We start from the raw sequence: 21,147 nt of genomic DNA on the forward strand, positions 1-21,147 counted from the left end.
TCCATTAAGGGGTTCCTAGTGGCACAAATGGTAAAGAATTTGCTTGCAGTGCAGGAGACCCAGGTTCCATCCCTGGGTTGGGAAGATCCCCTGGAGGAGGGCGTGGCTACCCACTCCAGTATTCTTGCCTGGAGAATCCCATGGACAGAGGAGCCTGGCAGGCTACAGTCCATGCAATTGCAAAGAGTCGGACAGGACTGAGTGACTAACACACTTGGTTCCATTAAACAGGTAGAGGTAAGGTAAACAACAATTGGAAAATGCCAGACTGCACTGAAAAACTCCTGACGTGCTTAATGTAACTAAACCACCCTTCCTCTTCTGCAGATGTTTCCCACTTCCTAGAATTAAAAAAAAAAAAAAAAGGATCCTTTTCTAATTCATAAAGAATCTCTGGGCTAGAAAGACACCAACATCTTTGTAGTTCAGCTTTCCAACCACTGATTTAATTTCCTCTACAACCATCCTAAAATGGGGCTTCAGTCTTTCCTTGATTACCTCCAGCCATGGGGAACTCACTCCCTCACAATGTAGGCCACTGCCTCTTTAGAGAGCTCCAACAGAGTTCTTCCTTACACTGAGCTAAGTACGGCCCCTGCGAGTTCCATCCATTCACTGTTCCTGGGCGTAGTCCTTGACTATAAATCCACAGCAAGTCTGTCTTGTGACAGCCCCTCCCCTCTTCCTCAGGCCAGGCACCCCTTCCTTCAGTGGCTCCTCAAGTGACATGGTGTCTGCTCCCACCTGGCACTGCTTCTCCCTTGACTTCTTAGGAGGGAGTCTATCCCTCTCACAGTCTCTGCTCAGTCCACCAGCAAGAACCGTGCACCTTGCCTCACACTGAGGCTGAGCTGCAGAGTTTGAAATAGGATCCCTACCCAACGCTGTGAAATAATTAGACTACATGTTATCTGTTGTAATATATGCATATATGCATAAGCATATGCTATCAAATGTTTCTTATGGTTTATAACCAAGGGCTGTATCCTGCGAATTGGATAATAAATCCTGAACGAGTTGGAAGAAGAGAGAAGGGGAGGGTGGGGGCTGGAGAGTGGAGAGAAGGTTTTGGTGGGGAGGGGACGGGGTGAAGGAGAGTTAGGATGTGAAGGGGTGGGGGAGGGGTGGATGAAAACCAGCTTGGTGGGGTGCCTTCTGGGTGACAGTCACTGATCTGCTCATTTGACTCCCCCATAAGGTAGTCATTACCCGTATCTCATGGATGGGTACACAGAGGGGCAGGGGGCAGAGGGAGTGGCCCCCACCAGCTAACCTGGTGGTGCGGGAGCTGGGATTCGCGGCAGCTGACTTTGTGCTCTTGCTACTTTAAGCTCTGTGCAGCCTGGGAAGAGGAGGGACTCCTAGGAGATCCTGGGGGAGGTGGCGGACCTCCCAGGGACCCTTCTCCCCTGCCTCCCGGCAAACAGGGTTGGATGAGATGCTGCTTCTTGCTTAAAGGGCAGCAGAGCACCCCCAAGGGGCCGCGGGGGTGGGGCACGTGGGCGTTGCTGGGAGCAGGGTCCCCATTTTCCTGACACCTAGGGGACCTCTTTCCCTGGGAGCTCAGTGCACCTGCCAGCTTTCAAGGCATGCAGGGTCCCTGGGCTGCCTTTTCCAGGCTGCTCCATGCTGTGTGTAATTGTACTGTCACTCCCCAGGCTTCCGTCTCGTCCCACTGAGTTTCATTGCCCATCTGAAGGATCCCAGGGCATTTGGCCTCTCTCCCAGTCGAACTCCAAAGGTTCTCCCTGCTGCATTCCAGGCCCAGTGGGGAGTTCACCCCCACCACCCCTCCCCTGCTCATACCTCCAGCTGCTCCCCTAGAGCGTGTCCTGAGGACAAATCTTTCCTTGAGCCAAGGAGCTGGCCAAGACTCCAGCAGCTCCAGTTCTGTGGCCTCCCTGATCTCCTTGTCCTTTTGATCAGGTGCTTAGACCTTTGTCCGAGTGAGATTTTGCTTTTCACAACATCTCTGTGAAGATATGAATATTCTCTGAATTTTACATATAGGATGCAATGCAGCTGCCCCATAGAAAACCAGATTTTTAGGCCACCAAACAAAATAGGGATATGATTTGGGGCTTTACAAAAATTTTTATTGGAATATCATTGATTTCCAAAGTTGTGTTAGTTTCACGGGCACAGCAAAGTGGATCAGATATACATATACATATGTTCACTCTTTTTTTAGATTCTTTTCCATATGGGTCATTATAGAGTATTGAGTAGAGTTCCCTGTGCTGTACTGTAGGTCCTTGTTATCTATTTTATACACAGTACTGGGGATATGATTTGAACTTTGCTATACACTTAGCTGGGCTTTCCAAGGTGTCACTAGTGATAAAGAACCCACCTGCCAATGCAAGAGACATAAAAGATGTGGGTTCAATCCCTGGGTTGGGAAGATTCCCTAAAGAAGGGCATGCCCACCCACTCCAGTGTTCTTGCCTAGAGAATCCCATGGACAGAGGAACCTGGTGGGCCATGGTCCATAGGGTAGGGTTGGACTGCAAAGAGTTGGACACAACTAAGCGACTGAACATGCTTGCACACACTTAGCTGCAACTCCTGGCCTCTGAGACCCTGGAGGGCAGGGTCTGTACCTGACCCGTCTTCTCTGCTGGTGTCTTGTCAGCCCAGTGCCTGGCACCAGGACAGTGAGTGTTGGATGAACAGATGAGCACCTTCCTCCCTCTTCTTCTGCCTCACTAAGCCGCCATTCCTGACCTTTGTGTTCTTATGGGATCGAGTAGATACAGGAGAAGCAATGTTGATTCCATGCATACCAGCTCCCAGCCTGCTTTCACATAGGATCTCAGTGAGTTCTCACCTGTTATGCCCATTTTACCGATGAAGATTGAGACTTGAAGAGGTTAGATGGGTCTCAAGCTCACACAGCTAGCGACAGTTGACCCTGAGCTTGAATCCAGATCTGCATCAAAGTTGGCAGGAGGAGCCCCGGCAGCTTCAGTGCCCTTCTGGATGGAGGGTGGTGGTGTGGAGCCCTGAGGGGCACAGACAGCAGCAGGGGGTCTAACAAGCCTCCGCTGAGGCCTGTTTGGAAAGGAAGGAAAAACCAACTTGACTCTGGGCTTGCACAGACTGCGTTGCTGAAACCTCTTTGTGAAGGACAGGCCCTCCAAGGGCTTCTCTCCAGTTCTTCTCCATTCTTCATCTACAATGCTTCTCCTACCGCAGCCCCTAGTTCCTGGGACCACCTTTTCAGGAGCCGGGGTGGGGGTGGGAGTTAGGCACTGGCCCCGCCTTCCAGGGCTCCATCTCCATCACCCCCGGTGCAGCCTGCTCCCTCGTTCCCTCCACCCTGCTGCCTCTTCCTTGTTCACACAGCACACCAAGGCTTTCGCCCCCAAGACCTGAGACGCGTGAACCAAGCCTCCCTGGGTTCTGTGCCTGCTCCTCCTGGTGGGTTTTATCCTAAGAGGAAGTCTGGACTCGGGAAGAGGATGGGATGGAGATGAGGAAATGGGAATTCTGGTCCCAGCTCTTTTCCTGGGCACATCCTGTCATTTCTCTACAAAATGAGGAAGCTGGTACAATGCTCTCTATTTTTTTTTTTTTTAATATTTATTTACTTGGCTGTGCTGGGTCTTCGTTATGGCACTGGGGATCTCTGATCTTTGTTGCAGCATGCAGGACCTTTGATTGGAGTTTGCGAATCCTTAGTTGCAGCAAGTGAGATCTAGTTCTCCAACCAGGGAGGGAACCCGGGCCCCCTGCATTGGGATTGTGGAATCTTCGCCACTGGACCGCCAAGGAAGTCCTTACAATGCTCTTCAGATGCCCCCTCATCTTACCTTTTGGTCCTCAAGGATCCGGAGGGGGTTTAACCTGCACAAGGAAAAGGCTTCTTTGGGGTCATATTCATGACCTCCCTGCATTTAATATTCCTTTAACCAGTGCAGACACCAGAACACCGGGCTCTTTGACTTGTCAGAGAGCATCCTTCCCCGGGCCATCCACCGTGACAGTGTCTGGGAGAGTTCCTCCTCTCCTGCCTCCTGCTCGCCTCTGTGCTATGGGATTGGAATACTTTGTATGATCTTGGGAGGACTTAAACAAGATGAGCCATTAAAATGTTTAGCCCATTACCTGGAACGCAATAAGAATTCAATGAATGTTACTCTTGTCATTGATTGGCTTTGGGGAGCAAATGCCTATAGGTCTCTTTCCATTGGAATTGAGACCACGGTCTTCCCAGGAGACCCCCACCCATGCACACACCCTCCTCCTGGCCTTTTCAGAGATGTCATTTAAGACCCATGTGTCTTGGTGACATCCATCTGGAATCCCTTCTCCCATGTGCCTGGCGGCGGATAGCAAGGGCCTGGCAGAATCCTTAGCTCAGGATCCCCAGCTGTTCTGGGCCCACCTGACTGCCTGCTGAGGTGCAGTTCAAAACCCGTTCTTTTATAATCATAACAATACCTTGTCTCAGAGCAGCCCCTGTGCTCTGAGGAGTTCAAAGCGTTTTGCTAGATCTGTTTTCTGGGCTTTGTGACCTGGAGGGAACTGCTCCCTGACCTCCACCATGGAAATAAAAGCCGGATGTAACATTTATGAGGGCTCACCATGTGCGATGCTCCGGCCTAACCACTTGATGCCAGACCCAGGACCCTGCTTCCCTCCCGAGTTTTCTGGCTTTGGCTCCCGTGTCTCCTGAGGCAGCACCGTGGACCCTCAGGGGCTTCGTCCTCTCTTCCCCTCCAGGCCTTTTAAACCTAGAGAAGCTCCTCCGGCAATTCCTTATCTCCAAGGACACACTCTCGGTCCGGATGCTGGATGACGCCAGGGACCCCACCCCGCTCCTCAAGGAGATCCGGGACGACAAGACCGCCACCATCATCATACATGCCAACGCCTCCATGTCCCACACCATCCTCCTGAAGGTGGGCACCGGGCTGCGCGGGTGCTGGTGGGCAACGAGCATCCCTCTCCTTCCCTCTGCCTCTGAACTGACACTCCGCTCCCTTCTTGCCTTGGGTGTCCCCCCTGGGCCGAGGTTGAAGGAGCCCTGGGCTGGACCTCTGACCCCAACAGTGTGCTCAGTTCCAGTGAACAGCTCCTGAAAGTTAAGAGGAAAACGTAGGAGGATGCAACGTCACAGAGACATTTAACTCTCGGTGCAACAGGGCAGCCGCCGGCTGAGACGCTGGCCACACCTAGATCTGCCAGGGGCTCTGTGGTTCAGGGGTTCCTAGGAGGGGCAAGGCTGGTGGGGTGGGCTACTCGGGCGCTGAGACTATTTGCCAAACCGAGTAGAGGCATCTCCCTATTCTGACAGCCGGGGCTGTCTCGTCCGTGTGTATTACTGAGTGCCAGCCCTGTGTGTAATCTTTACACGTGTTCTATCGTTTACCGAGCGCTGCCGTGTCATTTTTCAATGTAATCCTCTCCGTGACCACATGAGGTGGACATGGTAGCATCCCCCGGCAGCGGAAGAAACTGAGAGTGCGAGATGAGCAGCTCTGTCCAAGGCCAGCCCTGGGAGGAGCAGCCTGCCTCAGTTCTCTTCACAGGAAATCAGTCCACTTCTCCCCCGCTCTCCACCCGCTCCCGGGGACACAGGGATCAGCCCTGGAATCAATGTATACACAGGGAAACTGGAACTCTCTGAGTGAGGCCGGTCCAAGAGAGAGAGACAGAGACACACACAGAGACACAGAGACAGAGAGAGAGAAGTCAGTGCCTGGGGGTCCATGCTGGACAAACAGCTTCGATCATCTGGGCATCCTTGGGACCACTGGGACTGTGTCCCGGGCTGGTGTCTGGGCTAAGCAAGCAACCCCAGACACAGTGGACCCTGCCAGGCTCCGCCCTGGCTCCAGCAGCTCCCCCAGCCTCTCTGGGCTCATGGCCTCCTCGAGTGCCATTTTAATTGCACATCCACGTGCAGCCCGCTGTCTTCCACTGGGGGAATGAGGTTCCTCATTAACCTCAGCAGGGCTGCAAGGAGCCCAGCAGACACAGGATGATTCTCTCTTCCTCTCCCTCCTCGCTGTCTCCTCACCTCCCCACCCCAGCTAGTTTAGTCTCAGAATTAATAAGAGATTTGAATGAAATTTCTCTGAGTACTGAGGGCCATCCCTTCAGCCTGTTGCTATAGTAATTTTCTGCAGCTCCAAACCCACGTCTGTCTGTGTGGGTATACCCAACTCACAGACACACACTCCAACACACAGTTTTTCTTTCTCTTTCTTCTTTTGTGTCCGGAGCTGTGATCAATGAAGTCATTGAGGATGGAAGAGCTGCAGGGCATGAGAGATGCAGGCTGAGGAGTTCTCAGGAGGGTGGGGAGGACTGCGGAGTAGGGAGCAAGATAGATGTCCCTCAGTCCCCCTGCCAAGGGCAGATCAGAACGTATGTTTCCCGTGCAGTAGCTGATTCCTGCCTGGACAGCCCCCAGGTGGAAGCCTTTTGGGGTCAGCCCTTGCCCAGCAATATTTCCCGGCTCCCAGCATATGTGGTTGCCTCCCTCCCTTTTAAAAAATATGTCTAGTTCATTGTTGAAATCTCGGAAAGTACAGAAAAGCCCACAGGAAAAAAATAAAAATCATTCACAATTCCATCACTGAGAGAGAACCGCTATAAAATTTTGATATCAGGTCTTTCTGCCCTTAGAGACACATTTTTTTTTTCCTTTTTCAAAATTATTACACCCTGAACATACTCTTCTGGAACCTTTTTTTTTTTTCCACTTAATTATATGCCATGCATTTTTTTCTCATGTCATGACATATTTTTCTACACATATTATAATGGCTGCATCATTTCTTATCATATGGATGTACCATAATTTATTTAACCATCTCTTTATTGTTGGAGATACAGGTTGTTTTCACTCTCTGCTGTAATAAATAATGCTGGAATGCACATATTTTTACATAAATCTTTATGCACATTCATGAATATTTTCAGAGCATAAATTTCTAGGAGTGGAATTACTGAGTTAAAGGTATGCATGCTTTTAAGGATTTTGATATGATTTGCCAGCTTGCCTTTTTTAGAAAGTCTGTAAGGATTTACACTCCCACCAGTGGTGTATAGGTGTCTTATAGCACCCTTGCCAGTACTGGGTATTTTCATTAAAAACGCTTTTAATTTCTTTTTTATGGCTGTGCATTTGAAGGAAATTCCCTTGTAATGACTGTTATTAGCAAATGGTTCTGCTGGGTGGCCAGTGGCAGGCTTTCCTGAGGTCATCGATCAGCCCCAGCCCATGTAACCTTGGAACCAAACTCATCAATGAGCAGTGAGGTTTTGGAAAAGCTCGTCCCCATTTGAATTCCTAGAAGCCCCAGCAGGCTGACCTTGTATCCATCCTGGACTCGATCCGCATGCTTCCCTGAAGCACCAGGCTCTTCCTTCATGAGGTTACAACCTGGCCTTGAGGGAAGATAGACTCAGCGTGGGAAGCAGTGCAATCAGAGGGCGCCCGGAGCTTCTGGGAGCCTCACTGTGCACTCCTGAGCCTGGCCTCAGAGCTTGGCAGCGCTCCACTGTCTCTTGATTTCAGGAGGATTTTCAGAGTAATCCCCTATTTTATTGAGCGGCTGTTCCAGCAACGAATTCCATGTTTACCCAGAATTCAGGTCTTAAAAACCAAGGATCTCTTGTGTTTTATCTTTAGGACAGCAGATTTCACAAAGTGGGTTTTAACCATCCAACAGTGCCCTTTCTCAGCCCCCTGCCCCCAACCCATCCCTGGAACCAGGGGGCTCCCGTCAGGCAAGGCAGTGGTGAGAGGCAAGGGCATTATTATATGGATAATTTGGGGGGTGGGTGAAGAGGTGGAGGTGAGCACCATGCCCCCCTCCCCAGAAGTGGAGGCGTCACTGTAGCTTTGCTAGAGGAAGGAGAGGCCTTGAGCTCCATCATGACCCCTTGTAATCTTGCCCCAGTTGCCTCAATTTCTTATAGGGATGGTGATGATATATTGGGCTGGCCAAACAGTTTGTCTGGGTTATTCTGTAACTTGGAAAACCTGAACGAACTTTTCGGCCCACCAACCTAATAATTACTCCAGCCTGTCCTTCAAGGAACCTGTGAGAATGCTCACACAGTTATTGGAATCCCTGGGGAGATAAATAAGCTATAAAGGGAGAAGGCAATCATCCCTGGCTTTGTTTACCGCCCCCCACCCCCATGCACCTCAACAGTCATGACAAAAGTGGTTTCCTAGTGGCCAGGGCTGAAGGCTATGTGATGATCTAACCAACTGTCAGGAGGGATAGGGGACCTGGGGAGAGCTGGGCTCATTATTTCCATGATCTCCTTGTTAGCTTCTATAGCACCTGTCACACTCCAAGCCAGGCACATGGCACGGAAGGTTGCTTATAGAGGTATTTATGATGCTGCAAAGATCAGAGAAAAGGAGGCCCATCTGAACTAGCAGCTCCCAACCGTGGGCTGAGACTCCCTGGTGCACCATCACCAAGAGCACATCACTTGCTCCTCACTACTGCTAAGACCGCAGTTTGCAAACGATTCACCTCTTTCCAGCATTGCCGCAGATTGAAGAATATGCCTATGAGGCATACTCACTCCCACCCTGACGAGGCTGGGGTTAATTTGGGAATTGCCTACAAGCCACCACTTTCCTGTCCATGCCTTGGCCCCTAAGAGGAGTGTGTCAGTAATTCCATCAATATCATAGTTCTCCAAGGGGCGTGTTGGGCTGCCTGGCTTTAATTTCATCTTTTCCACGTATGAGACGTGTGATCTTCTGGACAAGCTACACAGCCTTTGGTGCTTTAGTTTCCTCAGCTGTCAAAGGCGGGGTGGTGGGCAAGCAACAGTGTGCCTCAGCAGGTGAACCCTAGCCAAATGCTGTCCGGTGCTTGGTGTGGACCAAACAGCGCGTGTTAGCCACTGGTATTGTTAATGGTCGTGGAAATAATTATTATAGTCTTTTGTTATTTGTTTCATTTCCCGGAAAGTCACTTTGGTTTCCATAATCCCCAGTTATATCCATGGGAATGTGTACACATGAGAATATCAGCTACCATGAGTGTCACTGCAGGGGTGGAGGTGTGGGCTGGAGGGAGAGAGACCCTACTCTAGAAGCCAGGGTTTCTGTGCTCCGTCCTCCAAGGTTGAGGGTGGTGTAAGAACCAGTCAGTCAAGATGTTCTACTCTGCCGGTGGGGAGCCAGACCAGGGGCAGACACCTGGAGCCCTCTCTAGTCATGCACTTCCAGTGGGTTTTTCATTTTCCACTCTAATATCCTTCTCTTCCCTTTGCAGGCAGCGGAACTAGGGATGGTGTCAGCCTATTACACATACATCTTCACTAATCTGGTAAGACATTTTCACAGCTCACCTCTTTGGCATAGACAGTATCATTAATTAGGGTCAGTGGGGTGTGACGGAATGAAGCCCTGGAGATGGGCAGTAGGGGAAATGGACCAGAGGAGCAGATGCCAGCCAGAGAAGCAGGGCATTTGAGACACACGGAAACCCAGGAGCCCTGGGACTCTTGTCCTAACAATTCTTAGCCTAGAAGAATCTAATACCTCTGCTCAGATGCCACCAGCTGACCCCTCTGATGGTTGCATCTCCTCTATAGGTCCAGTTGCAGGCTGGCAGTTCAGTCCCTACATTTCCAGATCCTAATGTGGGCTGGCTTAGAATTAGGAACACTACAGCACAAAAATTACGCCTGTCCTGGGTAAGAGGTGTTATAACTGACACACTTTCAGAGGCCATTTTTTTCAAATTTTCTTTTGCAGCCTAGAATACAGGCCTATAGAAATTTTATTGAGTCAAGTTGGAGCTCTAGTTTTGCCCCATACCAGCTGTGTGCCCCTTAAACAAGCACTGAGCCTTGGTTTCCTTGTCTGTAAAATGGGTGTAAGGACAGCTACATCATGGAATTGCTATCATTTTGAAATGATGTAATTTAATCTGTGTTTATTTTGAAATCGTAAAGCATTATGTCATGTGAAACGTTGTGAAATATACACACTCTCAATTCAGTAGAAAGAACCTCAGAGAACAGGTTTAAAAACATTAGAACTTTTTATTTTGAGATAATTATAGATTCACAGAAAGTCACAAAGATAATACAGAGGGATGCCATGTAACTTTAACCCAGTTTTCTGCAATGGCTATATCTTATGTTATTACAGTACAATATCAAAACCAGGATATCAAAATATCAAGTCTGTTAAGACATATGTAGATGTGTGTAACTCTACTACAGTTAGGAAAAAAACCATTTCATTACCACAAAGATCTCGCTACTACCTTATAGTCATATCCACTTTCCTTCTTCCCACCAGTCCTAATCTCTAATAACTGCTAATCTGCTCTCTATTTCTAACTTTTGTTGTTGTTGTCGTTCAGTTGCTAAGTTGTGTCTGAATCTTTGCGACCCCATGGACTGCAGCACACCAGTTTCCCTTGTCCTTCACTATCTCCCAGAGTTTGCTCAAACTCATGTCCATTGAGTCAGTGATGTTATCTAACCATCTCATCCTCTGCCGCCCCCTTTTCCTTTTGCCTGCAATCTTTCCCAGCTTCAGGGTCTTTACCAATGAATTGGCTCTTCGCCTCAGGTAGCCAAACAATTGAAACTTCAGCTTCAGCAACAGTCTTTTCAATGGTATTCAGAGTTGATTTCCTTTAAGACTGACAAGTTTGATCTCCTTGCAGTCAAGCACTCTCCAGAGTCTTCTCCAGAACAAGTTTGAAAGCATCAATTCTTCAGTGTTCTGCCTTCTTGGGTCCAGCTCTCACATCTGTTCATGACTATTGGAAAAACCATGGCTTTGCCTAACTTTTCTACTTTTATGTAAATGGAATCATGAGTAGATGACCTTTGAGGTTAAATTTTTTTCACTCAGTGTATTGCCCTCAGGATCCATCGAAGTTGTTGTGTGAATCAATAGTTTGCCCTTTATTTTTGCTGAGTCATATTTCTTGCTGTGGATGTACCTGTTTGCTTAATCATCCACCTATGGAGAGACATTTTAGTTGTTTCCAGTTTGGGGCTATTACAGATAGAGCTGTTATAAACAGTCATTCAGAGAAGAGGTTTAATTATTATGCATTTATTTATTTTGTAAATGCATAAGATATCCAAATCATTTAAGTAGCCCCTTTATCTAGATATACTTTTTTAAATGTTTTTTAAAGTGTGCTGAGTCTTCGTTCTTGCAGGGACTTTCTCTAGTTGGTGGTGAGCGGAGGGGCTCTTGGGCACTTGGGCTTTAGTAGTTGTGGCACACAGGCTTAGTTGTGGAATTTTCCTGGACTAGGGATCGAACCCATGTCCCCTGCATTGGCAGCAAATTCTGGGAAGTCCCTGTCCAGACATACTTCTGATGTAACAGGCACTGAGCCAGGCATTAGAAATTAAAATGGGAATAAGAAACCAAGCTGGCCCAGCAAAAACCTATTGCAAACTGTCATATTGCAAAGTGGCAAATTCCATGAGATGTGGACACAAAATGCTTTAGACCCTAGAGTAGGGGCCACTTGCTCTACCTGGGGCAGTTAGGAAATGCTTCACAGAAGAAAGGGTCTTTAAGCTACATCCTGAAAGACAAGTAGACTTTTTCCTAGACAAACAAAGAACAGAATAACATTTGGGAATAAGGAACAGCATGCTCACATACTTGGAGATTTGAGTCCCTTCACACATATGGACTGCTCCAGGAATGGATGTGTCAGTTTATTATTACTCATTTGTCCATTTATAGCCATTTGTGAAAGTAACCTTCTTAAAAGATATAAGGCAGGTAACATCAAATGAATAATAATGAACTGGCACACCCATTCCTGGAGCAGTCCATGTGTTAGAAGGGACTCAAATCTCCAGGTATGTGAATATGCTGTTCCTTATTCTCAATGCCAATGCAGGAGACGTAAGAGATGTGGGTTCAATCCTTGGATCTGGAAGATCGCCTGAAGGAGGACACAGCAACCCACTCCAGTATTCTTACCTGGAGAATCCCATGGACAGAGGAACCTGGGAGGCTACAGTCCATAGGGTCGCCAAAAGCCAGACACGACTGAAGTGACGCAGCACACACGCAGGTGTCAATGAACCACAAGAGCCTTGATGTGTTTAGGAAGCAGAATTCAACCTCACAGAGTTGACTCTCGAATCTGAAAATGGAAAAGGTTACCTGGGAGTTAAGACTTTCTTGGCCAACACAGGTGGTAGGGTAAACTAGGGGTCATGCAGTGTCCCTTCTGGGATTTAGGGGCCAGGGCCAGGTCTCCTGAAATGTCCTGCAAAGGCGAGGAGAGGGCTGCCCAAAAAGACAAGCTGGGATCCTGCCATCCCTGTTCATCTCTAGCGGTAGTTTTGTGAACAGCCCTTTCTTGCGGCTTCTGTGGCATTGTTCACCCTGAAGCATCCTATAGGTCTTTGCTGTCAGAGTTGAAAGCCCCCTTGAAGAATCCTGTATAGCTTCTCTTCTGGTGTAGGGACTCCCTCCACAGCAGGCTTGCCAAAAAGTCATTCAGCTGTCTTTTGCCTGGTACGCCCCACCACAGACCTGCCTGTTCCATTGTGGGAATTTTTAACTGAGGTCTAACCTACAGATAGAAGGCCACGGAGATCATATGTGAGCAGCTGAACGAACGTCCTCCAGGTGAGCACACCTGTGTAAGCAACACCCAGATCCAGACATAGAATATTGCCAGCACCACAGAAGTCCCCCGTGTGCCCCCTCCCAGCCACTGCCCCTCAGAATATAAAGCAGAAGGAACTGCTTTGTTGGCGTGTTTATTTAATTTGTTTTTTCTATCTCACACTGCTGCTGTAAATCAGGGCATTAACATGGAAAAGGGAAGAAAAGGATTAGGCTATTCCCAGAGTGATGTGAAAGCATTTGCCTGGAGTAAGGAGGCATTTGGGGGAGCCCAGCAAGTTGGCAGAAGAATAAGGACAGATTAAACTCCATCTGTGTTCCATTTGGGGAGCCTGGGAAGCAGAGGGGAGGAGGGGGAGAAGGCAGGCCAGGGGCCACCTGCCTTGGGCCAGCCTGCCCCCAGGTTAGGCCGACAGGGTAGCCAAAGAGGAGGGAGTGGGGCAGCTAGAACTCACAGAAGTGTTTTTGCAGATGGAAGGAGGCTAGTCTTTTGAAAGATGAATTCCCAGGATGATAATGAGACTAAGGTGAAGTTGCTTGGCCTGGAGATGTTTAAGAAAGCATCACGGAGGCTTCCCCGGTGACTCAGTGATCAAGAATCTGCCTGCCAATGCAGGAGACGTGGGTTCCATCCCTGATCCAGAAAGATCCCACATGCCATGGAGCAACTAAGCCTAAGCCTATTGAGCCTGTGCTCTAGAGCCCAGGAACCACAACTACTGAAGCCCAAGTGCCTAAAGCCATGCTCTGCAAGAAGAGAAGCCATCGCAATGAGAAGCCTTTGCATTGCAACTAAGCAGTAACCCCCTTTCACTGCAATTAGAGAAAAGTCCACACACAGTGATGAAGACCCAGCAGAGCCAAATATAAATAAATAAAATTATATGCAAAAAAGAAGGCATCAGAGGACTTCCTGGCATCCAGTAGTTAAGACTTCACCTTCCAAGGCAGTGGTGCAGGTTCGATCTCTGCTCAGGGAAGTAAGATCCCACATGCTTCATGGCCAAAAACACCCCTCATAAAACAGAAGCAATATTGTTGTCGTTTAGTCACTAAGTCACGTCAACTCTTGGCGACCCCATGGACTGCAGCGTGCCAGGCTTCACTGTCCTACACTATCTCCTAGAGTTTGCTCAAATTCATGTCCATTGAGTCAGTGATGCTATCTAACCATCTCATCCTCTGCAACCCCCTTCTCTTCTTGCCCTCCATCTTTCTCAGCATTAGGTTCTTTTCCACTAAGTCGGCTCTTCGCATCAGGTAGCCAAAATATTGGAGCTTCAGCTTCAGCATCAGTCCTTCCAATGAATATTCAGGGTTGATTTCCTTTAGGACTGATTAGTTGGATCTCTGTGCAGTCCAAAAGACTCTCAAGAGTCTTCTCCAGAACCACAGTTTGAAAACATCAATTCTTCAGCACTCAGCCTTCTTGATGGTCCAACTCTCACATCTGTACATGACTACTGGAAAAACCATAGCTTTGACTATACAGACCTTTGTCAGCAAAGTGATGTCTTCGGCTTTTTAATATACCGTCTGGGTTTGTCATAGCTTTTCTTCCAAGGAGCAAGTGTCTTAATTTCATGGCTGCAGTCAACCTCTGCAGTGATTTTGGAGCCCAAGAAAATAAAACCTGTCACTGTTTCTACTTTTTGTGACAAATTCAATAAAGACTTTAAAAAATGATCCACATGAAAAAAAAGCTTTAAAAAAGTAAAAAAAGAAAGCGTCACCCCTGCTATGTCCCACCACTCCCTCTTCTCCAAAATGTTAATAAAGACTTTGATGATGAATTTTGTGGAGAAAACACTGACCCATGAAGTCAGGAGACCTAGATCAAGTCCCCACTCTGCCTTGTAATTGCTGTGTGACTTGGGGGGAGTTGCACTGACTCTCTGAGCCCCAGGTCTCTCATTTGTAAAATGGGGATAATGAAATCTTACAGGGTTGTTGTGAGGATAAAGAAAACTGTGTTATGAATTGCCAAATACTGTATGTTTTTAGGACAGTGTGTATTTTGGTCACACTCTGATACTTTCAGCTTTCAAAGGGCTTTTGTCCTTCTTGGGTGAACACAGAATGAGATGAGCTTTGGGAGGGTACCTTCCTCAGAGAGTTCTTTGAATCTGGAAATGACAGGATTCACACAGTTTGTGAGTTTGCAACAGGAAATCAGAAAAGTAACTGTGTAAATGATGATGGCTGAGTAATAGCCAAGAAAATATAAGCAAAGCCATTTCAAAAATCAGTCAGTGAGAGAATATTCTGGATACTTCTCATTAGTGCCTTGGCTCTCAGAAAGGACAGACCTTTATTAGGAGTGAAGAAACTATTTTTAAGTCCATTCTTTCTGCCCAGTTGCTGTTGGAGTCTTGAACCAGAGCAGGAGGGGCTTTATCTAGAGGGTCATAGGTGAGCCTCTGTGCTTCTCTAGAGGCCCAGTGGTCCCTGACTTTATGGCACCAGGGACCGCTTTTGTGGAAGACAATTTTTCCATGGACTGGAGGAGGGAGGATGGTTTCTGGATGATTCAAGCACATTACACTTACTATGCACTTTATTTCTATTATTATTACATCAGCTGCACCTCAGTTCATCAGGCATTAGATCCTGGAGGTTGGGAACCTCTGCTCTAGTCCTTCCCCCCAAATATAGATGCCACCTGGACTTTAATTCTTATTTATTTCTTTTCTGATTCTTCAAAGATGTCCATCATGTCCCATCTCTCTAAATTCGGCCACAGTGATGCAGCAGGCACTCAGATTTGCATTTGAGAGTTAGCACAAAGGTGCAGGCCTTTGCATTCGTAGACAAGACTAAGGACTCCAGGTTGCCTAGCTGTCAGCTGTGTGATCCAGTGCACCTTGCTCAGTCTCTCTGAGCCTGGGTGACCTCATCTGCGGGTGGACACTAACAATACCTGCCCTGGGAGATAACAGCCACACAGGAATTGACTCACAACACAAGTCTAGTAAAGGGAAGGTATTATTTTAAGAAGTCCTGGGCTTCCCTGGTGGCTCAGTGGTTAAGAATCCTCCTGCCAATGAAGGAGACACATTGAATGAAGTTCGATCCCTGGTCCGGGAGGATCCCACATGTGGTGGAGCAACTAAGCCCATCGCCAGAAGAGCTCTGCTCTAGGGCCTGGGAGCTGCAACCACTGAGCCCACGTGCCACAACTACCAATGCCCGCGAGCCCAAGCTTCACAGCCAGAGAAGCCATTGCAATGAGAAGCCCAAATACAGAAACCAGAGAGTAGCCCATACAGCAATGAAGACCCAGCACAGCCATAAATAAATAAATGAAGTTATAGAAAAGGAAGTTCTATTTGTGTTTCCCAGGTACCAAAAAGAACAGGAGATATTTATTTTGCTGTCCAGCCTCTAACAGCCTGTAAAAGTGACTCCTAAAATGCCATTTTATTAATTTCCAGACAATGAATAGAACGAGGTAGTTCAGTTATTGTGCAGTCACAATATTATTATTGTGTGAAATCAGGTAATATTTGTCTTTTGTGTCTGGCTTATTTTATTCAGCATAACGTTTTCTACATTCATCCATATTATAGCACGTATCAGAACTTCATTCCTTTTTTTAAACTCTTGTTTTATAGTGGAAAATACACATAAAATTCACCATTTTAAGGATATCATTCAGTACAGTGAGTATATTTACATCGTTGGGTAACCATCATCACGATCCACGTTCAGAACCTTTTTCATCCTCAAACTGAGACCTTAAACCCATTAAACAGCAGCTCCCCACCCTCTCCCACTCCCAGCCCCTGGCAGCTACCATTTTGCTTTCTGTCTCTATGAATTTGCCTCTTCTATATGCTTCATATAAATGGAATTCTAATGTTTGTTCTTAGGTGTCTGACTTATTTCACCTAGCATAATGTCTTCAGGGGTCATCTAGGTGTCAGAATTCCCTTCCTTTTTAAGGCTGAGTAATACATGAAAAAACTAAGATCATGGCACCTGGCCCCATTACTTCACGCAGATAGAGGAGGAAAAGGTGGAAGTAGTGACAGATTTCCTCTTCTTGGGCTCTAAAATCACTGCAGATGGTAACTGCAGCCATGAAATCAGAAGATGATTGCTTCTTGTCAGGAAAGTGTGCTGAAAAGCAGAGACATTCCTCTGCCGACAAAGGTCTGTACAGTCAAGGCTATGGTCTTCCCAGTGGCCATGTACGGCTGTGCGAGCTGGATGGTAAAGAAGGTGTAACGCCAAAGAATTGATGCCTTTGGACTATGGTGCTGAAGAAGATTCCTGAGAGTCCCTTGGACAGCAAGGAGATCAAACCAGTCAATCTTAAGGGATATCAACCCTGAATACTCGTTGTAAGGACTGATGCTGAGGTTGAAACTCCAGTATTTTCCTCATCTAATGAGAACAGCCGACTCATTGGAAAAGTCCCTGATGCTGGGAAAGATTGATGGCAGGAGAAGAGGGTGTCAGAGGATGAGATGGCTGGATGGCATCACTGACTCAACGGACATGAGTTTGAGCAAACTCTGGGAGATGGAAGGACAAGGAAGCCTGATGTGCTGCAGTCCATGGGGTCACAGAGACTTGGACACGACTTAGCGACTGAAAGAACAACGGTAATCCACTTTACGTATATACCACACTTTATCTCTTCATCCATCAATATGGACATTAATGTTGCTTCTTCCTTTTGACTATTATGAATAGTGTCTCAGTGAACGCAGGTATGCAAATACTTGTTCAAGTCCCTGCTTTCCATCCTCTTGGATATATATCTGTTAGTGAAATTGCTGGATCATATGGTAATTCTGTGTTTGATTTTTGAGGAACACCATAGTCTTTTCTAGCTGTACCATTTTTATCCCACCAGTAATGAATGAGGGTTTGAGTTCCCCCACATCCTCCCAATGCCTGTTATTGTTTGTTTTTGTGATAATAGCCATCTTAATGGCATGAAGTGTTCAGATGTGTTTCTTACTTCTATTTGGAGTTTTCCCATTGAAAGAAGTGAGAGTGAATGGCTGAAGTGGAGAATCCTGATTAGAAAGCTTTCTAATGAGAGAAAGAAGCTGTAAAAACCCAGTTTTTATTTACTATATTTATCAGTTATTGTGCAGTCACAATATTATTGTTGTGTGGAATCATGTAATATTTGTGTCTGACTTATTTCACTCAGCATAATGTTTTCTGGGTTCATCCACATTATAGCAGTATCAGAACTTCATTGCTTTTTTTAAAATTCTTTTTTTTTATAGTGGTAAATATATATAAAATCTGTCAGACCTGGTGAAAACCCTCAGTCTGGGAGCTTCCTAACTGTGCACCCTGATGCTCTTGGCAGGCCTCAAGTTTCCCCATATGTAAAATGTGAATCATAATATTCATCTCAGGAAATCTTGGTAAAATGAAAAATCAGCAATGGATAACACTCTGTATCTGGTAGGCAATGCCAACTGCAGTTCCATGGTTTCACACAGTAGACGTGTCATTTCTCACTCAAAGTCCTCCAGGTGTGTTTTGGATCATCGGGCAGCCTTCCAGAAGGTCATCTGGAAGCCCAGATTTCTTCCAGATTCTAATGTGTCCACTGAGAGGCCAGGAAAAGGACAAAACACAGTGGGTCAGACACGAGAGGGTTTGGGGGGGCCAGGCCTGGAAGTGGCCCGTAGTATCTGTCCTCTTAATCCATTGGCTGAAACTTGGCCACATGCTCACACCTACCGCAAGGGAGATGGGGAAACATCATGTCCTGTGTGCCCAGGGAGAAGAGGATATGGGAATGCTGATTAGCTAGCCACATCTGTTGCATTATTAAATGATTAATGATCATCGCAGGTCTCTTTCCTGTATTCTAGAAGAGCAATTAGCAACCTAAGCCCTGGCGTGTCTGTTTAGAGGCTAGCTGACCCTATACATGGAGACCAGCACTTTATTATAAAGGTGTCAGTGAGTGAGTGAAAGTTGCTCAGTCATGTCTAACTCTTTGCGACCCCATGGACTATACAGTCCATGGAATTCTCCAGGCCAGAATACTGGAGTGGGTAGCCTTTCCCTTCTCCAGGGGATCTTCCCAACCCAGGGATCGAACCCAGGTCTCCACATTGCAGGCGATTCTTTACCAGCTGAGGACAAGGGAAGCAAACTTGTCAGCTGCCTTATAACTAAAAGCGTCTGCGTCTTGCATGCTCTTGCCCAGGTGGGCTGCTGGCCTGATGGTCCTGTCTGGTGCTTCCAGGCGAGGCATGCACTGAACAGGTATGGATTCACTGTGCTCATCCTGCTCCTTAGTCTAGAAGCAGCCTCTGTACTCCAGTCAGCCTCCAGGTTTGGCTGTGGGAATCGTTGTTCCGCAAGACTGATGGGAGTTTGGATAAAGGATGTGAAGAATTAAGGGCCTTTGGGCAAAGCCCAGTCGGCCGCTGAGATAGCAGAGATGCCATCTGAAGAGAGGAGGTGAAGGAGGAAGTGCAGTTTGAGCTAATAAATCTGGGAGGATTATCCAGCTACTAATGAACCCAGGGAGATTCGCAATCACTGCCTAATAGAAAAGATAAAATCACCCTAATCTATTGTCAGTGAGCACAGATGGGCCTGGTGCCAAAGCAGGGAGCCACCGCCTTGGCAGGAAAAGTGTAGAGATTTAGGGTAAGGGTCAGAATCGTGAAATGTCCAGAAAAAGTAGGAAATGGGCCCTGGAAGTGGGAACTATATGGTCTGTGGGCCACCTGGGCTGCTCCCAACATTGTAGGCAGCATGGCTTGCTGGATGCTGTGATCATCTTTTCATTTTCCTGACCTAGGTAGGGCTAGAGTGCCAGGCTCTTGCCACCACCACTGTGCTGGAGGGCACAATGCCATTTGTGCCATATGTATAGAGGCGGTTAACATCTCAGAGTTGTTCCCTTGGGGACTCTAGAGAGAAGGAACTTGGTGCTGGCTGGGTATTGGAAGGCCTGAGGCAGGGTTACACCAGCACCTGAATGGTTAATGGTTATATTAGCACCTGTAGGGTTATACTTGCATGGTAAGGGTTATACGAACAGGAGGCCTCATCATATATAGTTATAGCCCCGCTACTAACTAGTGGTCAACATAGTATTAGTCAAAGTTGATATTTATTACCTACCTTCTGCATGCTAGACTCTGTCACAAGTGCTTTTCAGTTATTTTCTTACTTAAACCTCACCCAACAGCTCTAGGAGAGCCCTCTTTTATCCCTATTTTAGAGATGAGCAAGTTGAGGCTCATAAAATTTTGATACGTTGCTCAAGGTAGTAACCCAAGCATTTAGCTTTTAGCCACCTCACTCTACTGCATTTATCTAGGCAAGCCGTTTCTCCTCCCTGTGCTTCAGTTTTTTCATCTGAAAACTATGAGGTTGTATTAATAGTAGGTGATCTTTGAGGTTCTTTACAGTCCTGGACTTATTTCATCCCACACACGTTGAGGGCATTTCAATTCACAGCACTCTGTGGTTGGGAATATTTCCTGGAGAAGAGGAGAGGATGACCCATTAGATCGAGGGCCCATGGCTGTTTAGCTAACAGCTCCCTGGATTCCCAAAGAGTAGCCAGGTCCGACAGAAATAACTCCTTTGTGCCCCAGTCTCTATCTTGTTTGGGCAGGATGGATATATGCAGCCAATTTTTCTCCTCTGGGTCCATGTTACTGTCAAGCAGACTGAGCCTGTGTTTATTTTTCTAGAGGTTTATCAGAGAGATTAGCCATAAGTAATTGAAATTGCTAAAATTATTACAGAAAGGGGAGCCAGGGCAGTCAGGGAGGGAAGAAACAAATGATTCCAAAGGATGCAAATGCTCACTGTCCTGCTGTCCTGCTCCTCTCTGTGATGAGCCAACACCATTCATTGTAGGTCTTCCTTAAATGCCAGTTTCTCGAGGTGTTTTCTGCTGACGTCCCCTGTGCTGAGTTCCGTTACACACTCTCAGAGCGCCCTGTCTTCTGTATTTTGTAGCATCCATCTCAAGCAGGAATTCCTTCTTCTACGTCTCACCTTTCCATCAGACCGTGAATTTCATAAAAGAAAGACCAAGTCTGGGCTTTCCCGGTAGCTCAGCAGTAAAGAATCCGCCTGCAATGTGGGAGACCCTGGGTTGGGAAGATCCCCTGGAAGAGGCAATGGCAATCCACTCCAGTATTCTTGCCTGGAGAGTCCCATGGACAGAAGAGCCTGGTAGGTTACAGTCCATAGGGTTGCAGAGTTGGGCACAACTGAAGTGACTGAGTGCACACACGCACACACACACACACAAGACCAAGTCTGTCTTGTCCATCACTATACCCCAGTAGCCTACTGGCATATAGTAGGTGCTCAATAAATACTGAGTTAATGAGTGGAGAAGTTCATAACCTTATAGAGTTCTTGGACCAGATGGCTGGCCAGGATTAAGGCTCATCTCCTTCATCCAACAGGAATTCAGCTCATCCCAAGTAAGCCCAATGAGTGCAAAGGTCCCCAGCTCAGCCAGGAGGAGCAGGGCTCAGTGCCCCTTTTCCTGAGGATGCCTGCAT

At 47.2% G+C, this 21,147-nt stretch overlaps 1 protein-coding gene across 2 annotated transcripts in view; it reads left to right on the forward strand.

The window, feature by feature from the left end:
- Positions 1-21,147, forward strand: part of GRIK4 (glutamate ionotropic receptor kainate type subunit 4) — a 498,615-nt gene that overhangs the window by 336,419 nt on the left and 141,049 nt on the right. For both annotated transcript variants that reach the window (XM_086338321.1, XM_086338322.1), the window contains 2 exons: positions 4,729-4,907; positions 9,264-9,317. In XM_086338321.1, the coding sequence (XP_086194447.1) occupies positions 4,729-4,907; positions 9,264-9,317 (233 nt within the window). The remainder of the gene's footprint in view (positions 1-4,728; positions 4,908-9,263; positions 9,318-21,147) is intronic.

Source organism: Bos grunniens, chromosome 15 (genome assembly GCF_055505025.1).
Source record: "Bos grunniens cultivar Pamir isolate PY7600 chromosome 15, Bosgru_T2T1.0, whole genome shotgun sequence".
NCBI classification, from domain to species: domain Eukaryota; kingdom Metazoa; phylum Chordata; class Mammalia; order Artiodactyla; family Bovidae; genus Bos; species Bos grunniens.